Genomic DNA, 25,097 nt, shown 5'->3' on the forward strand with positions numbered 1-25,097 from the left:
CACTGATACACAACAACAAACCTGTCAGAGCCGTTTGAAGAACAGCTGATTCACATCAACACCTGCGCTTTTATTCTGAAAAAGAAACCATAACCAGCCATATATTTAAATTTTTCGTGCTTCGTTAAATTATCACTGTGTTTATAATTTATTGATTGGTGTGTGTGAATGAGAGCTCCACAGTTAGGTCAATGAGGTGAAGAGTAATCTGGATACTGACGTGTCACAGATCCATATTTAGATGTTTTTATTTCTCAGTGCTCACGTTTAACCATCGCACAGCTCAGCATGTTACTGCACACTAGAGGCCGCCCACAGCAGCCGTCACAGACCTGCACCACCTTCACTGTGCTGCGTGGACAGTAAAGGTGGTGGGGTTGCAGAGCGGAGCATACATCCTGTAAATGAACAATGGTAGCCTGCAAATGTCAGAGTTACATACAAGTTCAACCCAAGATAAGGACAATGCTGGACAACACCTCCCACTGGAGCACGCTCAGTGAGAGACTGAGATTACCCATAATGCACCACTGAACGACACAGGAAGTCATTCCTGCCTGTGCACATCTCTGTACAACTCCTCCATCTGATGCAGAGAACACACTGCAGCAGTTACACTCTCACTTTCTGCACACGCTCTGCAGTAACAAACAAAGTTTCACAGGTTAGAGTCAAATGTCAATCATAAATATTTCAAATATTTCACGTCTGTAATATTCTGGATATTTATAACTGAGCTTTTTGTATACATTAGAGCTATTTCTTATATTTTGGAACTTGATGTATTGTATTATTTAAGTAGTTCAGTCTGTTACTGTTATTGTCTTGGAGCGACTGTGACCCACATCGATTCTTCTGGGATTAATAAAATATTCTGATTCTGATTAATTCACAACATCAAGGTGCTTTTTACAGTAAGATAAAGACCCCACATTAATACAGCGAAAACTCCAAACGGACAATCATATAACCCCCTATGAGCAGCACTTTGGCGACAGTGGGAAGGAAAAACTCCCTTTTAACAGGAAGAAACCTCCGGCAGAACCAGGCTCAGGGAGGGGCGGGGCCATCTGCTGTGATTGGTTGGGGTGAGAGAAGGAAGACAGGATAAAGACATGCTGTGGAAGAGAGACAGAGATTAATAACAGATATGATTCAATGCAGAGAGGTCTATTAATATTTACTGAGTGAGGTAGAAACACCCAGTGCATCATGGGAATCCCCCGGCAGCCTACATCTATTGCAGCATAACTAAGGGAGGATTCAGGGTCACCTGGTCCAGCCCTAACTATATGCTTTAGCAAAAAGGAAAGTTTGAAGCCTAATCTTGAAAGTAGAGATAGTGTCTGTCTCCTGAATCCAAACTGGAAGCTGGTTCCACAGTTTGTCTGCAGTTTGTTGTAATGACAGTGATCGTCCAGCAGAGGGCGCCGCGTGGCAGCAGGAGTCCTGAGCTGGCCTTCAGCCGCTCTACCTGCTCTTTAGTAACTTTATTTATAAAAGACACGAACGCTGTTTATGTTTTTCTATGAAATGTTTTTTCTTCACTGCTAAAAAATAATGAAAAAATTCAGCTACGAGACAATTATTGCAGAGAAATACTTAAAAATAAAAAGTGAATAACTTTACAAAGCCCATTAAAGATGATGAGCTGATAAAGGATCGTAAAGGAAGACTATAGAAGACAACATCACGTAAAAGTGCATAAAAATGTGGTTTTGAAGGAAGTGGCTGATTTTATGAGCCCGCTCTGCTCCAATTACTAGAACTTTATTTCCACAAACAACAAAACAGACCGACTGACATGAAGCGACCCCTGCAGAAAGACCACAGCACGGCAGCAAAGGTGCCACAGAGGGAATCGAACCGTGGACCTGCAGCGCGCCGTGTGCACAGGACACATCACCACAAGCTGCAGGCGCTCCAGCAACATCCATCAGAACCACACCCGTCTGCCTGCACCAGCTTCTGATTCCGACTCAGCCCGGGTCCAGGACTGGACTCGTGTTCCCACCTGAACTCCACCCTGGGAGGTCTCAGCGTCCGCTGGAGTCTGTGGTCTGAGGATAAAAGAGGGTGAAAAGTGAGAGAAATATAAAGAGAGCGGAGCAGTGTGAAGGCTACATGTGGTTCAAACGTGACATTTACAGGTGGAGGTGGAGGTTCCTTTATGATGCCGTGTTTGAGGAGATCCTGGATGTTGTTTAGGCTCCGCCCTCTTTGCCTCCGAGGTCACAGAGACTGAATTAAAGATGTTATCCACCCCAATTTCCTGCTGATGAAGCTGGTCTCTGTGTGCTTCTCCCTGATGGGAAATAAAGGTGTGTGTGTGTGTGAGCGTTGCGGGGTTGCAGGTTGCCCCTGGGCTTCTTAAACATACCTCCGGCTCTGACACCAGCCGTAAATGTTCAGGATTTAAACCCTGAAGCTTCAAATGTTTCTGAGTGAGTGAGGAGGAGGAGGAGCTGAGGCAGACCAACTTTTCGTGGCTCGTGTCGTTCAGCCTCAGCTCCGGTAACTCGCTGAAGTGCCGCCGGGATGAAGCGGCAACGTTTCCGTCCTCCGGTGCGCGGCAGAGAGAGGAGAGCGGAGTGAGAGCGCCTCCTTCCTCCCGCACGTTTCTCTTTGCGTTTCGCGTTTTTTCGCTTATCGGTTTGAAAACAGCTCCTGTGCACCTGAGTGACGCTCAGCCCGCAGCAGGAGGAGCGGGGGGAGAGCAAGGCTCATGTTTCACGCCGTGTGTTTGCGTGGATTCGCTTCTGCGGACGCCGCCGTGCTGACCCAGCCTTCCTCCGGACTTCACGCGAGGACCTGTGGATTCTTCACTCAAACTTTGTTCCACGCTGTCGTCTCTCTGGTCGTCTGTCATTGATCAGATGTTTCCTGGAGGTACAGCTGCTTCTGCAGGCAGGACGCTGAGAGCTGGTGAGTGTCAGGTTTCCTCTCACTCATCTCCACATCTGCTCAGATGAAGCAGGGAGGATGTGAGGTCACACCCTGAACCAAACGTTTCTCCAGTTGCATCATCGGGAATTTTGTTTTCCTTGGAGGACCGAGGAACTCAGAGAAGTTTAACGACTTCAATGGGAGAAACCCGAAACTGCCACAAAGAAGGAAACTATCCTAAAACCAGAACTAGGTGTTTGCTCTCTGCTGAAACTCTGAGAACCCCATCTGAGGAATTCAGGGAGACCCTGGAGGTTCTTCAGTACATACTGAGAAGAAAGTGAGTGAAACTAACGACACACCTGAATTATCCTCCTGGAAGAACCTGCAGCATTACCTCAGGGGAGGGAGGGATGTGAAGAGAGCTTCTCAGGCACTGAGCTGAAACTCTCATTTAACCAGAGGAACTACATGACAACCCAGGAGGCTTCTGAAGACGCTGAAAGACTCTGAATCTGAAGCTTCCTGAAGGTCTTTCAAATTGTTTACGTGACCCCGAGAAATGCTGAATGTGGCAGAAGAAGCAAAGTGCAGGTGTACCAAAGATCCTGGGTGTAAGAATATTTAAGAGTTGCTGTAACTGGCTCATAGACTTACACTTTGACCAATCAGGATGAGCACTTCAAGGATCCTGAAGATCCATAAAAACAGGAAACTCTGAGGAGGAGGTGCTGTGCAGAAACATGACTTTTGGAAGTCAAAACTTTTAGGTGCTCAAAATCCTCAAAGACCCCGGAGGATTCGAAGAGTCGAGTTCTTTAGGAGAAGAAGGTATTCCAGTGGAACCTGAGGGCGTACCTCAGATAGTTCAAAAGAACTCCTTGTGGATCCCCTGAAGGACAGATGGGGACCTTGCGGGACCTCCAGTATGCCCTGCAGGAGAAGATCGAGGAACTTCGGCAACGCGACGCCCTGATAGACGAGCTGGAGCTGGAGCTGGACCAGAAGGACGAGCTGATCCAGAGGCTGCAGAATGAGCTGGACAAGTACCGCTCGGTGCTCCGGCCCGCCACCGCCCAGCAGGTCCAGGCGCAGCAGCAGAGCCTCGTCCTGCAGCCGGACCAGCACCGCAGCAAGCGGCAGGCCATCTCCGCCGAACCCACCGCCTGTGACATCAGCGACCTGTGCCATGTGACCCTGCCCTTCTACCCCAAGAGCCCAGAGTACGTAAGCGACCTGCACCTTAACGGGTTAGCTCGTCCTCCTGCAGACCTGTGGCTCTGAATGAGGCAGCGCTGCAGGACTGTTAGAGTTTTCTTTATTGTAGTAGAGCTGATGTGATGAGGCAGCTGCACCTTTACCCTCCGACACATAAAGGATTTCCAGTCGTTTGATGTGTTTGGAGCTGAGCTTCATGTCTGCTGCGATTCTTGAGCGAGGAACGCAAACATGAATAGTTTAGTTGAGTTTTTGCTAAACGCTCCAGCTGCAAACACCTGGCTCACATCTGAATTATGAGCAGCTGTTCATCAGCCACGCAGACGTCCTGAGAACCAATCAGATTTAACTCTGTTCTCGTGACTGATGGGCTGAAGCTGCAACAACAGTTAGTTGTTTTACAGACTGAAGGCTGCAGCTTCGTTGGGTGTGATTAAAGCTGGAAGCTTAGATGGTTCGTGGGTAACACCACAGCTTCAGGTCCGTCTAAGGTGACGTATCAGCCACACAGCAGCTGTGACGCTGCGCGGTCAGAGCGCCGTGTCGTGGTTTCTCTGAGGAGAAAGGTGAGAGCAGCTCCTGCCTCCTGAAGCCTGTACAGGGGCTGATCCAGGACACCCTTCAGGCTCTTTCCTGCTGCGTGTCCTGGTGTCAGGCTCACAGCCTGAGTAAGACTTCACTGCTCTGCATGGGTTTCACATTTAGGAATAAATCCAGGTACAAAGTCTCTGCGTGCGTTCATGAGGGTTTTTAATATGGCGCTGCGGGTGCTTCACAGCACCACCAACCCTCCGATTAGCACCTGACCTGCTCTGAGCTCCAGACAGATTTTACTGCCAGATTACAACTTAGGTGTTTAAATAAAACAATTTTTATGAAGTCAGGCATCATTCTGTGTTTTCATCATTCTGTGTTTTCATCATTCTGTGTTTTGGAAATAAGTTGGGACTAATCTGGGAAACAGAGCTCCTGCAGCTGTCGCAGGCTGGCACAGAGTCGTCGCTGTAGCTTTTTTTAAAAAGCAGAATTTAATAAGAATCAGTAAAAACAAAGATGTGAGCAGGTCAGTGTGAAGGAGACTCCAAACAGGTCAAGCACGAAGTGTGGGCGGCTGGTTTGGGCCATACTTCTGGGGACTTGTCATTTTGCGGTCTGACATGAGCTAGGTGCATGTTGTTATTGTGAATGATGCTTCCTGCACGAAGCCACCACACGTTAGCTCATGTTGTTGTCATTGTTGTCTGGGACCAGGATGCACAGCATGAATGTGCGTCTGCGTCTCTGCTGCTTCAGTGAAGGTCTGATTACAAGCGAGCGGACGAGTGGAGCCGGCGTCCCGGCAGCACGGGTCGCTTCACCTGCACAGGTGGAAGCAGAGGACGGCGTGCAGACTCATTCTCCTCTCTGATCTTTGCTTTGTCATTTTCCACATTTGCCTCTTCAGCAGTGAGGAAGCATGAAGCATTCATAAGTGATGCAGTGTGTTCACCGGCTTTTCTCGGCCGCTCCACCTCAGAGGCCTCCAACACCAAACACTCGACGCGGTTCGGGAATCCAACCTGCTCGCAGGGATCTCGTAGTTTAGTTTATCTGCTCGTGTGTGACCAGGATGTCTCTCATGGTTCAGCTAAATAGATTTAAATGCTGTGTTTAAGTAAGACATAGAACTTTTCTATTCATAAGCTCAATAAAATCTTACTGGAAACATACTGAGTTGAGTGGTTGGCTGTGCAGGAAGTGGAAGCAGATGGATTTTCTGAATCAAAGATGGACCAGCAGCAGCGTTTGAAGGCGCTGTGAGTAATCAGATGCTCAGCCTCAGTTCTTCAGTTTCCAGGACACGTCACGCCGCAGTAACCTTCGGCTCCCTGACGCGCCTCTGCCGCTCACACGTCTGTGTGTCGGCTCAGCTTTCCGCCAGAGAACCACCTGATGCTGCACTTCCTGTGCGAGTGTAAACATGAGTGTAGACATTTGTACCTGTAATGACTCAGTGTTTGCTCCTGACAGTTTCCTGCACTCACGCACTTTGTGCTGGGAGTCACGTTTGTTCTACTTTTAACTCTGAGTGAAGCTTTTTCTGGAAACAAGGTTTTACTCAGAGCTGCTGCCCAGTTTGACTTTTGGACCTTTATGATTGGTTACAAAGGTCATAAACAAATATGCAGGACTGCTTTCTTCCCTTTGTGCAACATCTCTACAAATGGAAACACATCATCTTTTTAGGACGTCCTAAAAACTCCCTGAAAAGCCTTCAGCTAATCCAAAATGCTGCAGCAAGAGTGCTGACAGGGACTAGAAAGAGAGAGCAGATTTCTCCTGTTTTGGCTTCCTGTTAAATCCAGAATTCAAAATCCTGCTCCTCACATACAAGGTCTTAAATAATCAGGCCCCATCTTATCTTAATGACCTTGTAGTACCATATCACCCTATTAGAGCACTTCGCTCTCGCTCTGCTTGTGCGAGATGTGGCTTACTTTTGTGTACGTACACATATATAAGGATCAGATGGTGTCGCCCCCTGCTGGCTGTTTGAGAGAAGCTGCACTTTGGCATCAGTTCCACTTTTCAGACCTGGAAGCTGCTGCCGTCTTTATTTACAGGCTGTGGGTGGTTCCCACTAAAGTTGGTGTTTGCAGCACTGCATTCTGCTAACACACACACACACACACGCACACGCACACACACACACACACACACACTGACAGGGTTTCATTTACATCCCACCCCCTCTCGCTGTCAGCGCGCCTGTGTGTTGTGTTAGTATAACGGTGGAGAGCGTGTGTGGGCTGCGAGCGCCCACCAGCTCTCCTGCTGTCTGCAGCGAGGCTCCAGAGGCAGACGAGTTAATGATGAGCTGAGACTCGCCTGTCGCAGATCTGCTGCTGACACTGGACTTTTATTTTGAAAGTTGTGTGTGTCAGGCAGGCTCGTCCTGTTGTGTTTGATGAGGTCGTTTTCATGCGCGGCTCTTTTCTTCCTGCTCCGCACGTTTCCTCTGTCTGCATCTCAGGCTCTGTGAGCACTCTCTGAGTTTGGTCCTTCTTTCAGTTTACTTCCGGTTTTATTTTGAAAGAAGGGTCCTTTGTGGTGTTCTTTCTTTGTACTTCCTGCGCTCCTCAGCGCCCTGATCCTTCTCTGGGCTTGTATTTCAGGTCATTTCCTTACTCTCAGTTTCGCTTCCTCCTCACGTAATCGTCGTAGTGATCGCCTCTTTAGAGTCACCTGTGTGTTACCTGTTCCCAGTCAGCCAATCGGTGCTCTCACGTCATAATGTGCAGATTTGCACTCAGTACTGCTGCTGTTTGTGTTTCCAGATGATCTCCTTGTGCAGGACTTGCATGCAGCGCAGTGCTGCATTTCACTGTCACATGCTCATTTGATGTTGTGTGTAGGGTCACATGACGCATCCTTTTATGTGAGCATGCTCAGAGCCTGCAGCAGGAAGCCTGTGCTAACACAGCTAACACAAAGAAAACCAGCTTTGTTAGCTGGTGTGTTTGAGTCTGCGTGTGTCCTCAGGCTTTACTCACCCTCGCTTGCTCTTTGTGTTTGGTATGTTTTCTGATAAAACTTCTTTATTCTGCCCTTTCTCTTCTTCTTCTTCTTCTTCTTCTTCTTCTTCTTCTTCTTCTTCTTCTTCTTCCAGTCACCCCCTTTAGGGATCTCCAGAGCTGATCATCTGCTGCAGCTCTTCCTATCCCAACATCCTCCGAGCCCTCTGCATGTTCTCCTTGTCCTCCTCTCACATCCATGAACCTCCTCTGAGGTCTTCCTCCTCTCCTCCTGTCTGCAGCTCCATCTTCATCATCCACTCTCCCTTCTCTGCACACGCTCAGACCGTCTCAGCCTCTCTGATTTTTCACTTCAAATCACTTTTTTTGGTTTTAGTTGCCATGAAGATGCTTCAGCCTCGTTGTTTCCACAGTTACAGACGAGTTTTTCTTTCCTCGGGGATGCTGAGGCCTGCAGTCATGCACCGGCTGTAGCCTGGTATCTCCGTGCTGCATCAGTGGGAGTCGCGTGGAGCGTCATGCTTCCCTTTCCTCAGACGGATCTCCATCAGGATATGAAAGTCTCTGGGTTTCCTCCCGACTCTTCCTGTGATGCTTTCGCCCCCTCTGGCAGCTCTTTCGTTTGTGTTTATTGTCTGTGTTCAATGAAGTTTTTCTTTTCTTTGAAATACATTTCCTCACATCCTGCTGATTAATTTTTGTTCTTTAATTCTTTTTGCCTTTCATGTAAACAGTAGTTTGGTTCCTATCTCATCATCGTTCTGCTTTTCCTTTTATTTCCCTCCTCCCTCCGACTCATGCAGTAATAATGTCTGCTTCATCACCCCCTCCATCCACTCACAGCGCTCTTTCATTGCTTTCCTCCTGAGTCCAATTTGCATGCAGCAGCTGGCCACTCATATTTCTTCCTTTGCAGATTCACCAAAATAAAACCAGCTAATGGCTCCTCTCTGCTCGTTTGACTGCCTGGACAAAATAAAACTGTCAAACTAGCGTTAAGTAGACCTTCAGGTGTATTTTTTCCTCTGTAATACAGTTATCTTGCTTACATGAATGTTTTACAGTCTCGTAAATGTTGGCTGCCTGCACTGAATTTGATTTTGACCGAGCTGCCGCATAAATCTCAAACTGCTGAGGTGAAATTGTAGATTTTACACCTGCAGTTCCTCAAACATCCACTAGATTTTATGACCGCTTCAGTTCTGAGAAACCTGTTTTTGATTTGACTTTCTTCATTTCTCTGATGCATGTATCATCTGTAAAATGTGTGTTTTCATCCATACGAGCGAAACGGTTTGCTCATAAAAGAGTGGCATATCTTCCATGGCTGAAGGTGATGCCAAGCTGCTTCAGCCTGTGTTCTCTCTGATGTTGTGCAGGGTGCAGCTCCCGTCTCATTGAAGTCTACGAGGAAAAATCTGACCTGAGCTCAGTGAAGTTCTCCCTGGTCTCAGTCACTGGTTTGAGGTCTGACTGAATGAAACATGAAGTTCATATTGGAAATGTTGGTCCATTAGAGTCACATAGAAGCAGTGAGCAGGGCAGGGTTCAGCATCAATCATCTGCATATTTACCTTTAATTCATGCACAAACCAGCAACTGTGAGAAAAACAAAGTCAGATGTCCTCACACGGAGCCCTGTGGGACGCCACAATTTGAGTTCAGAGCAAGAGGAAGTGAAGCTACTGAAGACTCTTCTGAAACAGTTCTGCTTTTTAAGTTATCATCATCCTCAGCCACGTTAAATCTTCCTCCAAACCCTCTAACATCCAGCAAATCATTGCCTTGAATTAAGCACTGTGAATTAAAATGCTGCTCTCTTTAACATTCGTCCAGCCGACTGTTCTTACTGCTGACAACTGGACATGATCCTCTTTGACATTTTGACACCAGAATAGTTTCCGAGCCATGTTTTAGCTCAGTGAGATGAGCAGCCGTTCTCAGAGCAGGAGGCCCGGGTTTGAATCCCGCTTATGGCAACATTTTCTTCAGTTAACACTTCGACTGTTTAAACTCTTTTCCACACAAAATTCTGCTTCTTCGCCTCTTTTTAGCAGAATTTTCAGCCTCTTCTGCTTTTTTCAGCACAATCTTCAGCTTAGCACATATCCCAGATTGTTCAGCTGTTTTCAGTAGAAGGTTTAGACTTTCAACTCTTTTCAGCTAAAAGCTCAACTTTTTCACTTGTTTTCAGCCCAAATCCCAGTTTCTTCACCTCTTTTCAGCAGATAATTCTGCTTTTCAGCTGATTTCAGCAGATTCCACTACACGGCATTCACACTGCATTTTCGCAGGAAATGCATCTTTTTCTAGTTCTTTATTCTTCTACCTTATTCTAGTTGCTCCGACCTTTGCAGGTTAACTCCTCCCTCAGTTCAGCTGATTTTCACCATTCAAACTTTAAACTGTTCTGCTCCTTCTGTATCTTTTGGTGATGATAACTTTTATACTTTTTGAGATATTTAGCGTTTTATGCCATTTTTTGGCCCATTTTACTGAATAGGATCCACATTATCAGTGTGATCACCAGTGCTTGCAACATTTTCTTCAGTTAACACTTCGACTGTTTAAACCCTTTTGCAGCACAAATTTCAGCTTTTTCACCTCTTTTTAGCAGAATTTTTCTGTCTTTCACTACTTTGCAGCACAAATTCCAGCTTCTTCAGCTCTTTTCAGCACAGATTTTGCTGATTCACCTGTTTTCAGCGCCGTGAGATCCGGTGGCAAAGGTTCGAATCCTACGTGTGACATTTGCTGCATATCTTCCCTCCTTGCACTCTCAAACAGTTTAGCTTGTCCACAGTGTTTTCAGCAGATAATTCTCCTTCTTCTGCTGTTTTCAGATTCCACTACACGGCATTCTCACTGCATTTTCGTTATAAATGCAACTTTTTCTAGTTATAAATGAGCTTCACAAATTAAACTGAATTACTTCCCCCACAGATCTGATGAGGGTTTGGATGCTGTTACATCAGTCTGAGTGAGCTGCAGGTGTTTTTAGCTCCCAGCAGTTTACACATCAGCAGCCTTTTCTGAGCTTGTGGGAGCTGAGCTGTGAGCCGGCTGACAGCTGGGAGTGTTGGTTTTTCTCCTGTTTTCCATCTTTTTCCACTGTCTGTCTCTTTCAGTTTGTTTCACTTTAAATGAGCTTTGACAGGAAGGAAACCTTTGGCTTTGCTTTAATATGCTCTCCCTCTGTCTCTTTGGGCTGATTCATTCCTCTCGGCATTGGGTTTTCTTTGTGAAGGCACTCCTCTCCTAACGAATACACCGTATCTGACAGCAGAGTTCATGTGTGGCACCAGCTGCTTGGAAAACCTGTAATTATGATTTGATAGTTGAGAATTAGCTTCACTTACATTGGAAGAGACAATCTTAATTCACATTTAATCTGGGATTTATTTGTCTTAATGAAAATGGATCTGTTTGGTAAACAGGGACCAGAGCAAACTAAACAGGAAGTGCGCCGTTATCTATAAATCCTGATTCATAAATTATCTTTAAAATGTACATGCTTTATTTTAAATTTTGATGGTTTCCTCACTGCAATCTGCTTTTATATGTCTGTTAATTTTAGTTATTTTATCTTTTTTCATGAATTGTATTGAGATGCATTCAAAGTCTCTTCTAAGTCCCTTTTAGCACATAAACTAATAATTGATCAAAAATTGCTGCAACCAGAAACCTGGTTGCAGCAGGATGATTCTAATCATTCTAACTACCAGAAAAGCACAAGCTGAGGAGCGGATGTGGCAGCAATCAAAACCAGTCTTACTTGTTATCATCTATCGTCCACCTGGGCCTTACACAGAGTTTCTGTCTGATTTCTCAGACTTTTATCTGATTAGTTCTCAGCTCAGATAAAATAACTATTGTGGGTGATTTTAACATCCATGTAGATGCTAAAAATGACTCAACATGGCATTTAATCTGTTATTAGACTCAGTTGGCTCAAAATGTAAAAGAACCCACCCACCACTTTAATCACACTCTAGATCTTGTTTTAACACATGGCATAGAAACTGAACATTTAACAGTGTTTCCTGAATATGATCAACCTATCGCTCTCTCATCTGCAGAGGAATGGCTCAGTGCAGCGTTCGATACTGTCGACCATAATATCCTATTAGAGCGATTAGAACATGCTGTAGGTATTACAGGTATTGCACTGCAGTGGTTTGTATCATATCTATCTAATAGACTCCAGTTTGTGCATGTAAATGGAGAGTCCTCTTCACACACTGAGGTTAATTATGGAGTTCCACAGGGTTCAGTGCTAGGACCAATTCTGTTTACATTATACATGCTTCCCCTAGGCAGCATCATTAGAAGACATAGCATACATTTACACTGCTATGCAGATGACACCCAGCTCTATCTGTCCATGAAGCCAGATAACACACACACATGCTTTTGATGTTGAAACATGCACAGGAAGTCTGAAGGTGAGGCCATCATTTGAATGAAAAATGAACATAAACCAATCGGAGAGAGAGAAAACGTCAGGAGTGGTCAAACCAACTGTAGTCAAACTAAACTTTATAACATCTAAAAAGGTCAGGAGCACCTGGAGGGGGCAGGTGTATCACTTTGAAGGTCTGCAATCAAGAGACGTCTTTTCAGTTCAGCCAGAGATCCACAGCAGCAGCTGTTAGTTTGTGCAATTACTTTTGAGTGAATTGCAGTTTTTCCATATAGTACTTGGGGTCTCTCATATGGACCCTGCTGCTGTTGGAAACATTATGAATAAAAGCTGTGAGCTCATGTTCGGGATCAGAATGATTAATCAGCTTTTACAGACCAGTGTTTGCAGCAGGGCCAAAGTCATGGGAGAGGATTCATTTCATTATTTCCTGCATGGTTTGGTGAGTCTGAGCTTCCATCAGTTCATCACTGTCGTCAGGATGACTGCTAAATATTTGTCTTCTTTTGCATGCTGCAGTTTCACAGTTTAATATCAACTTCTTATTGCTTACTTACTAAAATTGAATTTTCATGCTATTGGTACTTTTTAAAGTTGGCTTTACTTTTTGTTCTACCTTTGCTTTTTTCATAACAGTCTTTTTAATGCAGATGTTATTTGTTCTATTCAGACAGTAACGTGTGGCTTTAAACACTTGATTTAAAGTTACGGCTGCTGAACAGCAGTTTGTCGTCTGGGTTTTTGCAAATAGCCCATCAGCTGTGAATGGGCTTCGGTTTTAAACACGAGAGTCTTTGTGAAGCCAAAGACTGTGAAACCTTTTCATCAGCTGCTTCAGTCAGCGTCCGTATGCTGTGATCAGACTGGCAGAGGAGCTGCAGCTCAGACAGATCTGTGGCGTTTCAGACACTTTCACAATCAAAGCAGAGCACTAAAATAAGCTTTCAAAGGAAGGCAAATATAAACTTTAGAGGTCTTCTGCTGAATCTGTCACAGAGAGCAGGCGGGGTTTGTTCAGTGCTCAGCAGACGTTCACCTGAGGGCAGAATTGCTGGTTTGATGTGTTTCTAAACACTGCAGATACAATCCTCATCACAACTCCTCGCAGCTTCTGAGAGAAACATGGGAATCGGCTCATTCTGCAGCCACTGCCCTCAAACCACCACAGAGATGTTTCACTAATGTAGTAACTGCTTTGCATATTTTATGTAAAGAGGTCATTGTAGGAAACAAATGTCAGGCTTGTTTGGTTTCAGCTGCTCCGCTGTGATGACCTTCTGTTCAACTCGGGTTTAACGACTGAGTTTTTCACTCATGATTACACAAATGAAAAATACATATGAAGAGTTTTAGCTCAATTCAATTCAATTTTATTCATACAGCGCCAAATCACAGCAAAAGTCGCCTCAAGGTGCTTTATATTGTACAGTAGACCCTACAATAATGCATACAGAGAAAAACCCAACAATCATATGACCCACTATGAGCAGCACTTTGGCGACAGTGGGAAGGAAAAACTCCCTTTTAACAGGAAGAAACCTCCAGCAGAACCAGGCTCAGGGAGGGGCGGGGCCATCTGCTGTGATTGGTTGGGGTGAGAGAAGGAAGACAGGATAAAGACATGCTGTGGAAGAGAGACAGAGGTTAATAACAGATATGATTCAATGCAGAGAGCTCTGTTAACACATAGTGAGTGAAGAAGAAACACCCAGTGCATCATGGGAATCCCCGGTAGCCTACGTCTATTGCAGCATAACTTACGGTGTGTTCACACCGAACGCGGCCAGAGCGTCAGGTTTACACGCAATTGCAGGTCCCACGAAAATTCGGAAGCAGATTTGCGACGCGAAAATGCAAAAACGCGAGAAACGCGCGTCACAGCAGCGCATCTGGCGCGTTTGAATGCGACGCGAAAAAAACCACGCGCGTGAGTTTTTGTGTTGCATTTTGTGCATACGCGCGTTTCGCGTCTACCACTCGAGTTGGAAAAATCTGAACTCCAGCGTCAATTCGCGCCACAACCAATCAGGAGTCTGGTGACGTGTCTCTGACCTAGGTCAAAGGGGCAGATCCAGCCAAAGCCCTTCATTCTTCATTCAGTATGGAGGAAAAGCTCATCAGTGCCGTGGCTAATCATCCAGAGCTGTATGATGCCAGCTGCTACTTCTACCGAGACAGGAATAAAAAGGACCTAGCCCACCTACTGTCCCGCTATTTTCCCACTGATGTACAAATACCTTTCCGCTAACAAGATAATGCGTTTATTCAGAGGACATCTGAAGGAGAAAGTGGAAGAGCCTCAGGGACACTTATAATAAGGAGAAGAAGACAGAGAAGGAGAAGAGGAGGGGATCTGCAGCAGGATCGGGGAAGAGATGGAAGTTCTTCGCGGTCATGGGGTTTCTGGACCCCTTCCTCACCCCGCGGGAGACAAGCGGCATTATGGTGCGGACCGTGGAGAACTTCTCCCCCTCCCCCCCCCCTCCCCCCCGAGGACAAGGGACAGCCCGAAGAGGCAGCAGGGGAGTGTCAGTCAGAAGGTATGTTTACATTGAGTTAATGTAGGCAGTTAATTTATGCGTGTTGTCATATAGGAATATATTTTGTTTATTAATAAACAGCACACAGTAGTCTCGCTGTTCATCCGTCACTGCCTCGCCTTTTTCTCTGATTTTTTTATTGCATCGCACAGCTTTCAACGATGCGCATTGCATTCTGCAGCCTGATTGACAAATCTCCTCCGTGTCGTGTCTCCTGCGCTTGCCAAACTTATCATGTTTGGTTTTGATAACCATCACGTCCAGTAGAGAAAACTGCACAAAAACACCCATAACTATGACCCTCATTCGGAAATACACACCTGCACCGCGAGGGAAAAAGGCGCACGAAAGTGGCGCCACAGACGGAGAAAAAGCGCGGCATAATACTTTTACGTTTTAAAATCGACAAAAGTTTGCACTTTGACAATCAACTTATGAGAACTGCGACTACTGTTCATGTGCTGCAATAAATGAGAGCCCACTGTATATAATAAGTATATAAGTATATAATAATATAATATTCTCTATGACTATTGTCTTAAACCTGTTAACATTTAATATTGTCTTGATAGAGTCAAGTAATCATGCAGCAGAGCATCCCCTGTTGCTTCTCCTGGCTCCCCAGTCCCTGGTCCCTCAGCTCCTGCGGCTGCACCCACAGGTATGAACATCAAGCACTGACAGCTTTTTACTTGGTGGGATTCCCTTGTGATCACCTTTACTAAATTTCTACAACCAATCTGTTTATATCCTGTTTTTTTTTTTCAATTTTGAAAATGAAAATCTAGTAGCAGCCTTCTCATTACTTTGTGTTGTTTTGTGCTGTATTTTACAGGCCCACAGAGAAGGACAGCTCTGTGGCAGATGAGGGACGGGTCCCAGGACGGGTCCCAGGACGGGTCCCAGGACGGTCCATCGGCGGTGGAGCTGGCCATCCTGGAGTCCCTAAAGTGGCCACGCCCGTCTCCAACAGAACATTTCCTCCTCGGCCTCGTTCCTGTTCTGGAGAGCATGCCGCCTCAGACACAAGAATTCGTGAAATTTTAAATGTATAAATTAACTTTTGAAAACAGCACAGCTGTGTTAAATTTGGAAACATTGGACCCTAATGATCAGCAGTTTTCTGATGAGGCAGCAGCTCTCCAGGGCAGAAGCAATGCTGTTATTTTTCTCCTTCTCCCTGAGGCTCTTCCACTCCAAGCTGGGTCCTTTTTATTCCTATCTCTCTGTAAATAGTTACATTTTATATATTTATGTTTAATGTTTTTGTTACTGGATTTATATATTTTTTCCAATAAACATTTGTAATGTCTCTGTTCTACTACACAGCAAATATTGGCACACGACTTGACACAAGTAGAATTTATTTCATATTATACTAATGACAAAACATACTAATACAGTGGGATGCAAAAGTTTGGGCAACCTTGTTAAAAGTCACCGTACAGCGCAGAAAATTGTGGAGAACACACATTGCCTTCACACACTTCTCCGCAATTTCAGGACGGAGCTTCATGGAGTGCCGATACAACCTCCACTGTGAGGAGAGGACACCGAAGGCACCCTCCACTATCATCCGGGCCCCGGAAAGGCGATAGTTAAAGATCCTCTTCTCTAAAGGGAGGAGGCGTCCAGGGAAAGGTCTCATGAGCTCCCGCCACAGAGGGAACGCTTCATCAGCCACAAAGACATGGGGCTGGGCTCCACGGTGTGCTCCACCAGGTAGAGGCTGGTCAGGAGGTACATGGAGAGTCCCAGCTCAAAGAGCCTGACCAAAGGTGGAGTTGGCTAGAATACCACCGTCGCTGGTCCTGCCGTACCCCCCAACATCACTAACGCGGAAGCGATACCTTGCATCCACAACCGCAAGGAGAACAATGGAGAAAGTTCCCTTGTAGTTGTGGAACATGGATCCTGAGTTGGGGGTGCCTTCGTCTGGACGTGCTTCCCATCCAGAGCTCCACAGCAGAGAGGGAAGTTCCAGCGCTCCTGGAATCCCTCTGCAATGGACCGCCAGTCTGCAGTTGAAGGCGCAGCAATGAAATCGTCCACTAGACAGTCCCAGATGGCCGTCGCTACCTGGGGGATGATCTGGCTCACCGCGGACACACCAACTCGAAAACTGAATGCGATGGTCCTGAAGGAGTCCCCGGTGGCAAGGAACCTGGACAAAATTGTTCAAAATTAGTATTATGAGTACTGCAGTTACAAAATACATTATTCAAATTCCAAAATACTTTTGTGATGTCAGATTTAAATCACAAAACATAAATCTTACATAAAACCTTTTGTAATTATAAGGATAATTACATGATATATATAATATAAAACAGTCTGCGGGGATTATATACAAATATTCAACTATCCCAGAATTAAATCAGGTCTAAATAAAAAGGAGTGAGTATCACTACAAAGATTAACCCACAGTGGTCCTCATACCACAGTTTGCTTTCAGTAAACACCGACGGCATTCATTGATAGCATACCACATCCATGTTAGTAGTCTATAAACGATAGTTTAGCATATATTAGCACAGGTTTCATTATTATTAAACACTTTTACTAACCTCAGGCAGATGGACAGGCGCTCTTCAGGTGGGATTGAGCGCCTGTAGTTGGTGTCTAGGCGGGCGATTCTGGGACCAACGCGGGACAGCAGGTCCTCAAACTGGCCGAGTGAAAGACGGTGGTATCGCTGAAATCGGCCGTCATCCAGGCGCAACTCCTGGAGCAAATGGTGAAACTCACCAAACTGCTCACGCCTCTGGAGGACCTGATGGACCCAGGTACGGCGAGGACGTCTTTTACGCCGCTGCTCTGCTCTCCACAGTAAATAGAGAAGGGAGACTATCTCTTCAAGCGCTAGCTCGACAGCTGCCATCTAGCAAAGATACCATCAGGCACAACTTCCTCCCACATTCCTCCCACATTTCCGGTTCATGTGTGTCAAATATGCAATTTTGAGGCGCGATTGATTTGTGTTGGACATGAGATGAGGTGCAAATATGCACGCGTCAAATTAGGGGCGTCTGGGGCGTTTTCGCTCGCGTCTATCGCGTTCGGTGTGAGGATTCACGGACACCTGGTCCAGCCCTAACTATATGCTTTAGCAAAAAGGAAAGTTTGAAGCCTAATCTTAAAAGTAGAGATAGTGTCTGTCTCCTGAATCCAAACTGGAAGCTGGTTCCACAGAAGAGGGGCCTGAAAACTGTTGATTCATTTAAACTAACATAATCATCCTGCTGCAACCAGGTTTCTGTAAGGCAGAGTAAATCGATTTGTTGATCATTATTAAGTCATGTACTAACAGAGACTTGGAGGAGAGAGACCTAATATTTAATAATCCACATTTCACTGTTTTACTCTTTGGTTCAGATGTGGATACTGTATTGTTCTTTCTTTGTGATTGTTTATGTTTAAGTTGTTTGTTGCTGGTTTTTAGTTTGTTTTTTGTCTGTTTGGGAGCTGACACAGTCTCTATGGAGATGGGTTTTTGGGGGGGTAGCAGGAGGAGAGAAGCTGCAGAGAGGGGTGTAAGACTGCAACTCTGCTTCCTGGTCCCAACTCTGGATAGTCATGTTTTGAGGGGTTTAATAAATTTGACATATTTCTAGAAATGAGAGCTGCTCCATCCAAAGTGGGATGGATGCCGTCTCTCCTAACAAGACCAGGTTTCCTCCAGAAGGTTTGCCAATTATCTATGAAGCCCACATCATTTCTGGGACACCACTCAGACAGCCAGCAATTTAAGGAGAACATGCAGCTAAACATGTCACTCCTGGTCTGATTGGGGAGGGGACCAGAGAAAACTACAGAGTCCGACATTGTTTAGGCAAAGTTACACACCGATTCAATATTGATTTTAGTGACCTCCGATTGGCGTAACCGGGTGTCATTACTGCCGACGTGAATTATGATTTTACTGAATTTACGTTTACCCTTAGCCAGCAGTTTTAACTTCCTTCAATGTCGCCTGCTCTGGCCCCTGGAAGACAATTGACTATGGTTGCCGGTGTCTCTAGCTTCATGTCTGAGAACAGAAACACCAATTACCAGAGTTTGACCCCCGGCGGGTGTGTCGCCGAGTGGGGAAAAACGGTTAGACACATGAACAGGTTGGTGGTGTACCTGGGGCTTCTGTTTAGGACTATGCTTCCTCCTCACCGTCACCCAGCCGCCCTCTTTCCCCAGCTGCTTGGGGTCTGCCGGGGAACAGCTAGCGGGGCCTACGCTATCTTCGGCTGCACCAGCTACAGGGGCCTGGCTAGCTACGGGTGAATGAAAGGTTCGAAGCCGAGTCTCCAATTCAGTAATCTTGGACGTCTATCCCGTCCAGAGAGGTGTGCATGTAGGTGATACCGACTTTGAGACGCACAGGTGTTTGCTCTTATCCTCCAAACACAGCGGCACAGATACATTTCCCCTGATAATGAGGAGGCGTGTAGGATAAAGGTATACTCATGAAAGTAGAATAAGGACTTACTTACTGACCTGTTGTCCTCTCTCCTCCTCTCAGATCGAAGGAGCTGATAAAGGAGGCCATCTTGGACAATGACTTCATGAAGAACCTGGAGCTGTCTCAGATTCAGGAGATCGTGGACTGCATGTACCCGGTGGATTATGGGAAGGACTCGTGCATCATTAAAGAGGGTGACGTGGGCTCGCTGGTGTTTGTGATGGAAGGTGAGGAACCCACGGTTTGGTTTTCTGTCACTCTTCAGGATCTATTTATTTATTTCTCTGTCAGCAGTTATTTTTAAAGCAAGGTATTTCTGGCAGAAATTTCTCTTTTCAAGAACTTTTCAGGTTTGGGGAATTTGGGGAAAATTCTGGGTGAAAAACTACTTTTGATCTGAGGTGAGGGGACTTTTAAACCAGGCAGTGCAGCTTGTTGCACTCAGGTCTGTTCTGGTTGTTAGACTTTCCTGTGTCATTTTTTTTCCCTGAGAGTTTATCAGATGTTTATTTTTTTGCTGGTTCTTAAAGAACTTGATGTTTTTCCTTGAACGAATAAATACTGTGCCGTTTGAGCTGTAGTTGTAGTGCAATGCTCATTGTGAGCATCTTTGAATGTGTGGTTGGTGACAGACCCCACCTCTCCTCACTCTGAAGCTTTTTTTAAAGGAACTGTCTCACATTAGGTAATGCAAATCTCATCTCTAGAAGAAGCCGACTCTTCAGATTTGAAATCGTTGATAGCTTTAACGATCGTGTTTCTCCAAACTAAAACTGCCATTGTGCCTCTGAGACCATTGGTGGGTGAATGAAAGTTTGGAAAGAGGTTTGAAGACGAGAACACTGAGCCAAACCTTTGGAGACACAGAAACAGGAAAAAGTTCATTACGGCGGCTCGATGAGGAAATCGTTTATCACTACACGAGAAATAGGATTCCAGCTTTCAGCTTCTTGAAATAAATAATTATGGAACTCATTTATTCTTTAATGACTACATTTCCTCCAATGAGCTGAGGAGTGAATAATTTCACAGGTCTTCTGTGTGACGGTGAATTCATGAAGTGTAGCGACATGGAAACTCCTTAACAAGCGGTATCTCAGAGTTCCGTGACATTTCCACCTGAAGTTTCCCAGAGCGCCGTTCGACCTTCAGGATGTGCTCGGCCGCCGGGAACATGTCAGAGCGGCGCGGCATTGCGTAATGTGTCAGAGCACCTGAAGGCATTCACCTCCACTCTGCTGCTGGTGTCCCTGCTGCCTTCACGCCACACACTACTTCTGCTGCTGTGAGGAAGAGGAGAACTCAAACACGACATTTTTCTGCTTGTGGAAAAAAAAAATCACAAAAATCGTCCTGTAGGTAAAAAGTAACTTAGCGCGGTCACAAAGATGAATGACAGTGTGTCTGAACAGCCAATCAGTGAGCAAACAGCAGAAAAGAAAGAGAGGAACGAAGAATGATGGGAACGTGTCGGCACGAGGTCACTGCTCACAAGAACTGTGACATCACTACAGCCACATCACCAACTATAACTAACTAACTAACCAACTAACCAACTAACTAACTAACTAACCTGTGAATCAACTGCTGGAAAACAACAGGACAGGAAATAAAATGACTGCAGACAATGTTCAGAGTCCCCCCCTGTGTTTTTCACTGAACAGGACGCTCCGCCTGGTGGCCTCCATCACCATCAGCTGTTTCCAAAAATCATGGATTTCCACAAGAAACTGAAACGTCACTGAAGCACGGCGTCGCATGTAACATTAGACTGCCGTGAGGTCATCACTGTTGACGAGATGGAGCTGTCACCTACAGAGGACTTCAGATCATTTCGTGGGTGCTTTTGATTCACGTTCAGTCATTAGTTTGTTTAAAGGAATGAATTAAAGAGACTCAATGTAACAATGTAACATGTTCTTGTTTTATTAGGAACAAAAAAAACTTGGAAATCTACCAAACATGTCTCAGTTTGGCTGACAGGTTAGGGTTAACGCGACTGCCTGAGTCTGAACAATTCAAATTTATTATTGAGCTTTATCATAAATAAAAACATAAAATAAATATATTAAATAAATTAAATAAAACATAAAAAGTTCTGCAAATAAAATCAAATGTTGAGACTCAGTCGGGTTTAAAGAATCAAAAGGATACATTCAAATGTCTCAACCAGGGACCGGCTCGCAAAAGTCATCACAGACACACAACGGAGACACAACGGACACACAACGGGCCCGTGGAGGACAGGCAGTGGGCTGGAATCAGGCTGAAACCCTTCCACTATCACCTGATGCAGGGAGTTCTCACCTGTTGTGCACATGCTCAGACAGGACTGAGGTTCTCGTCCCTGCTTTGTTCCTCTGATGTTTCACTCGCACTGACTAACCAACAACACTTGGTTAGGAGAAGGCTGGGGTAAACACTACACTGGGGGAGTTTAACACTGAGATGAAGGTCATCTTGTTCTGTCAGCTGCTCCTTTCATGGGTCACCACAGCTGATCACCTCCTTCCGTCCCAGCATCCTCCTCTGTCGCACCAAGCCAGCCTTTTTATTTGACCTGTATGCAGCTTAAGTGCTGCCAACACAAACCTAAAAGCTGTCGGCAGCATAAATGTGGTAGCTTGGGTGCAGATAACTGATAATTATCCTCAAAGAAACACTTTCAGCCTGCAAACAGCAAAGGCAGATTTATGAAAGGTTGTGCTGCTGGAACATGACGAACGCTAGCGTTCCCCTTTCAGAGGGAACGAGTCAGTTCAAGCTTCACTGTTTCTGCTCAGAAGCTAAGAGAGCATGAACACCATGGATCCTTTTGTTTGCTTTTCATTTTCTTTGACCCGAAGCTTTCGGTGCTCATTATTTTTGCCAAAGGACACTCGAACAGAAAGAACCGGGGATCGAACCGGTAACCCTGCAGCCTTGCTCCGCCGTTCCTATCCAGAGTACTTTTGTTGTATTTTTAGCTGCATTTGAGGTTATTGTGTTACATAAGAAGCCTGCGTAGAAACGTGATCCTCCCACTGAAAACACAGGGCATTGCTGAAGCTGCACTCAGGACGCCTAACCTGCATGCTCGTGTGCATCCAGTTAGTCATCCATTCACATTCAGCAGCTCTCACAGCTTTAATGACGTACTGGTATCTCGAGGTGCTCGGGCACAGCAGCACAGGTGGATTTTTTGAGTTTCACGAATTTCAATGGCATATTTTTCTTAATATTCTCCTGGGATCATTCCTGTAGGATTTCTTCCTTCAAACCTGCCATCGGTCAGACTGTCACTCTGTGTTATCAGTACATTTAAATCTCTTTGTCCCAGTCATGCTGGCCTCACAGGGACAACAATTCTCCAGATGGCCAATCCTCCGTGTCGGTGGGTGGCAGGCAGCGAGTGGTGTGAAACAACTGATGACATTTATATCTAAGTAAAAGCTGCCGGGTGAATAACACCCATGCTGAAAGAGCGATCCTCACAATGTGAAAAAGATCCTTTTGTCAGATTTTAAATGAAGCAATTCAATATTAAAACTGCCCATTTTTGAATGGAGTCTGGTGTGGGCGGACGAGCTTCAGGCAGGCAGATTGTGTGCACATCTGTGTGTGTGCCTGTGTGTGTGTGTGCGTGTGTGCGTGCGTGTGTGTGTGCGCGTGTGTGTGTGCGCGCGTGTGTGCGTGCGTGGGTGTGCGTTCGTGTGTGTGTGCGCGTGTGTGTGCGTTCGTGTGTGTGTGTGTGTGCGCGTGTGTGTGCGTTCGTGTGTGTGTGTGCGCGTGTGTGTGCCTGTGTATGTGTGTGCGTGTGTGTGCGTTCGTGTGTGTGTGCGCGTGTGTGTGCGTTCGTGTGTGTGTGTGCGCGTGTGTGTGCCTGTGTGTGTGTGTGTGCGTGTGTGTGTGTGTGCGTGTGTGTCTGTGTGTGTGGCAAGGTTTTTCTGCGCAGTGTACCAGGGGCACGGAAAAACGTTGTCGTACCATAGGCATGAGGAGAGAGTGTGTGTGTGTGTGTGTGTGTGTGTGTGTGAAATTTTTTTCAAACCTGTTTGTTCACTTTTGTCTTAAATCAAGTTTTAGTGAATTTCATGAACATCAGTTTAAATGTTCCTCTAAACTCGGCCACTGTCTGAAGATTTATCCATTCAAGGAAATAAATGTTTCCTGCTGATTCAATATGAAAACTGTCATTTGATCTGCACACACTGTTCACAGACACACACTTTTTAAATGCACAAACACCTTCAGACCACAGCTGGCTGGTTAACAAAGGAACTTTCAAAACAAGACCGAGCTGATCGTTCACTCACAAATGCTTTGTGTTGTTGCCTCTGAAGAAAAAGTGAACCTGATGCTAATAATGATCATTTATAATGATGGTTTATATCAGTGGTTCCCAGTTTTGACGGGGCTCCCACACAAACGCAAAGCAGAAGATGAAGCATCGCCAAATATGCTTTATTTATTATTAGTATTCAATATTATTATTAATATTAAACCAACTGTGTTCCAAGCCAAAGACAAGAACATATGGTGAAGCATATCTTGCCTTTGGCTTCACCTGCACAAGTGCCGAGGCCGGTCTTTCCGACAGAATTTGTTTCCCTGCGTCGGGAGCAGCGCTGGGCTCTCCAAACCACAGACGAACAGGATCCCACATGTTTATGTTTTTAAACTGATTTTGCACAGAGAGACTTTTTTTTAAACGCATTGATAGCAATGTTGAACATTATTACACAGTAAAAAACAAATAACTACAATAAAATAATTACACCATGAAGATGGTTTATTTAGTGTTTTTTTTATTGCAACCTGTAATTTATTGCAGTTTACTTTTTTTTGTTTAATTGTTTACTAAAGCTTTGAGGTGTGAAATAAACTGCAATGAAGTTTGGAAACAAAATCGTGTGCGGTTGGAGTTTGTGTCGTGGCGGATTGTAAAAAACAAACAAAGGGTCCTAGCAAAAGAAACCAGTGATTCATATGCAGATGACTGTCTGATCTATGGTACAAACCTGCCGATAGATCCTCTTATTATACAATACTTTTACCTTTCAGTGTAAAGCACCTTCAGGATGCTGGTTTAGCTCAGTAGGATGAGCAGGCGCCCGTAAGGCTGAGAGCGGTGGGCCCGGGTTTGAATCCGACTGCCCTTTGCCACATGTCTCGCCCTCCCTCTGCTTTCCTGTCAGTCTTCACTGTACCCATCCAATGAAGCCACAAAACCCAAAGCATCTTTAGGCGCTTTTTTTATGATTTGGCACTATATCAATAAAACTCAACTGAATATCTCTGACTTTAACACCTCAAACTGCGGCTAAACTGTCATGCTCAGGTAGTGTTCAGGAAATATTTCAAGTATATAAATGTGGAAGATCTCAGAAACTCTCCTGGAAAATTTCAGCCTCCTAAAGACAAGAAGCGGAAAGCAGAGCCGCGACTTTTATTTATCAGAATCTTCTAAAAAAACTCTTCGTCGTCCACGCTCGACAGAGCAGCGTGTGACGCAGCAACAGCCAGCTGCAACATCGACAGTAAAAAGAATAATTATATCAGACGGACCTGAGTTTCATCAGAGCCAACAGCGTCCTGATAAACGAGTGCAATGTTTCATAAATATGATAAACACATTTCAGGTGTTTGTTTTGTTAATCCTGCGCTGTGAAAATGCAGCATCGCCTGCTGTGTTTGAGCTTACATAAGAGCGGCGCATGTAAGAGCTAACGTTGCTCTTCTGTAAGGGTTACGCTGCTGAGCTCATGAATGCATTATATCAATGAGGGTCCTCACAAACATAGATATACAAACGTCAGTGTGTTGAGGGGGCGGGACGAGGGGGCGGGGGGCACAGATGGTGGCTAAATATACCGATAACTGTCACAGGAAGAGGAAGTCATCCCTAAAAACAGACCACGACAACGGCTGATAGTGTGTGAGTGTGTGTGTGTGTGTGTGTGTGAGTGTGTGAGTGTGTGTGTGCGTGAGTGAGTGTTGCTCGTGTTTTGGGGACATTTAGGGACATAAATCTGTCACAGTTTGCTTCACTTTGCAGAACAAAAACGTCCTCAAATAGC

At 45.3% G+C, this 25,097-nt stretch overlaps 1 protein-coding gene across 1 annotated transcript in view; it reads left to right on the plus strand.

Moving 5' to 3' along the window:
• The first annotated feature begins 3,789 nt into the window (after window positions 1–3,789).
• Window positions 3,790–25,097, plus strand: part of LOC146512036 (cGMP-dependent protein kinase 1-like) — a 62,018-nt gene continuing 40,710 nt past the window's right edge. Inside the window, exons 1-2 of the mRNA XM_085169872.1 lie at window positions 3,790–4,109; window positions 19,099–19,265. Of these exons, the coding sequence (XP_085025998.1) occupies window positions 3,790–4,109; window positions 19,099–19,265 (487 nt within the window). The remainder of the gene's footprint in view (window positions 4,110–19,098; window positions 19,266–25,097) is intronic.

This window comes from Neolamprologus multifasciatus, chromosome 8, assembly GCF_963576455.1.
Source record: "Neolamprologus multifasciatus chromosome 8, fNeoMul1.2, whole genome shotgun sequence".
Classification (NCBI taxonomy): domain Eukaryota; kingdom Metazoa; phylum Chordata; class Actinopteri; order Cichliformes; family Cichlidae; genus Neolamprologus; species Neolamprologus multifasciatus.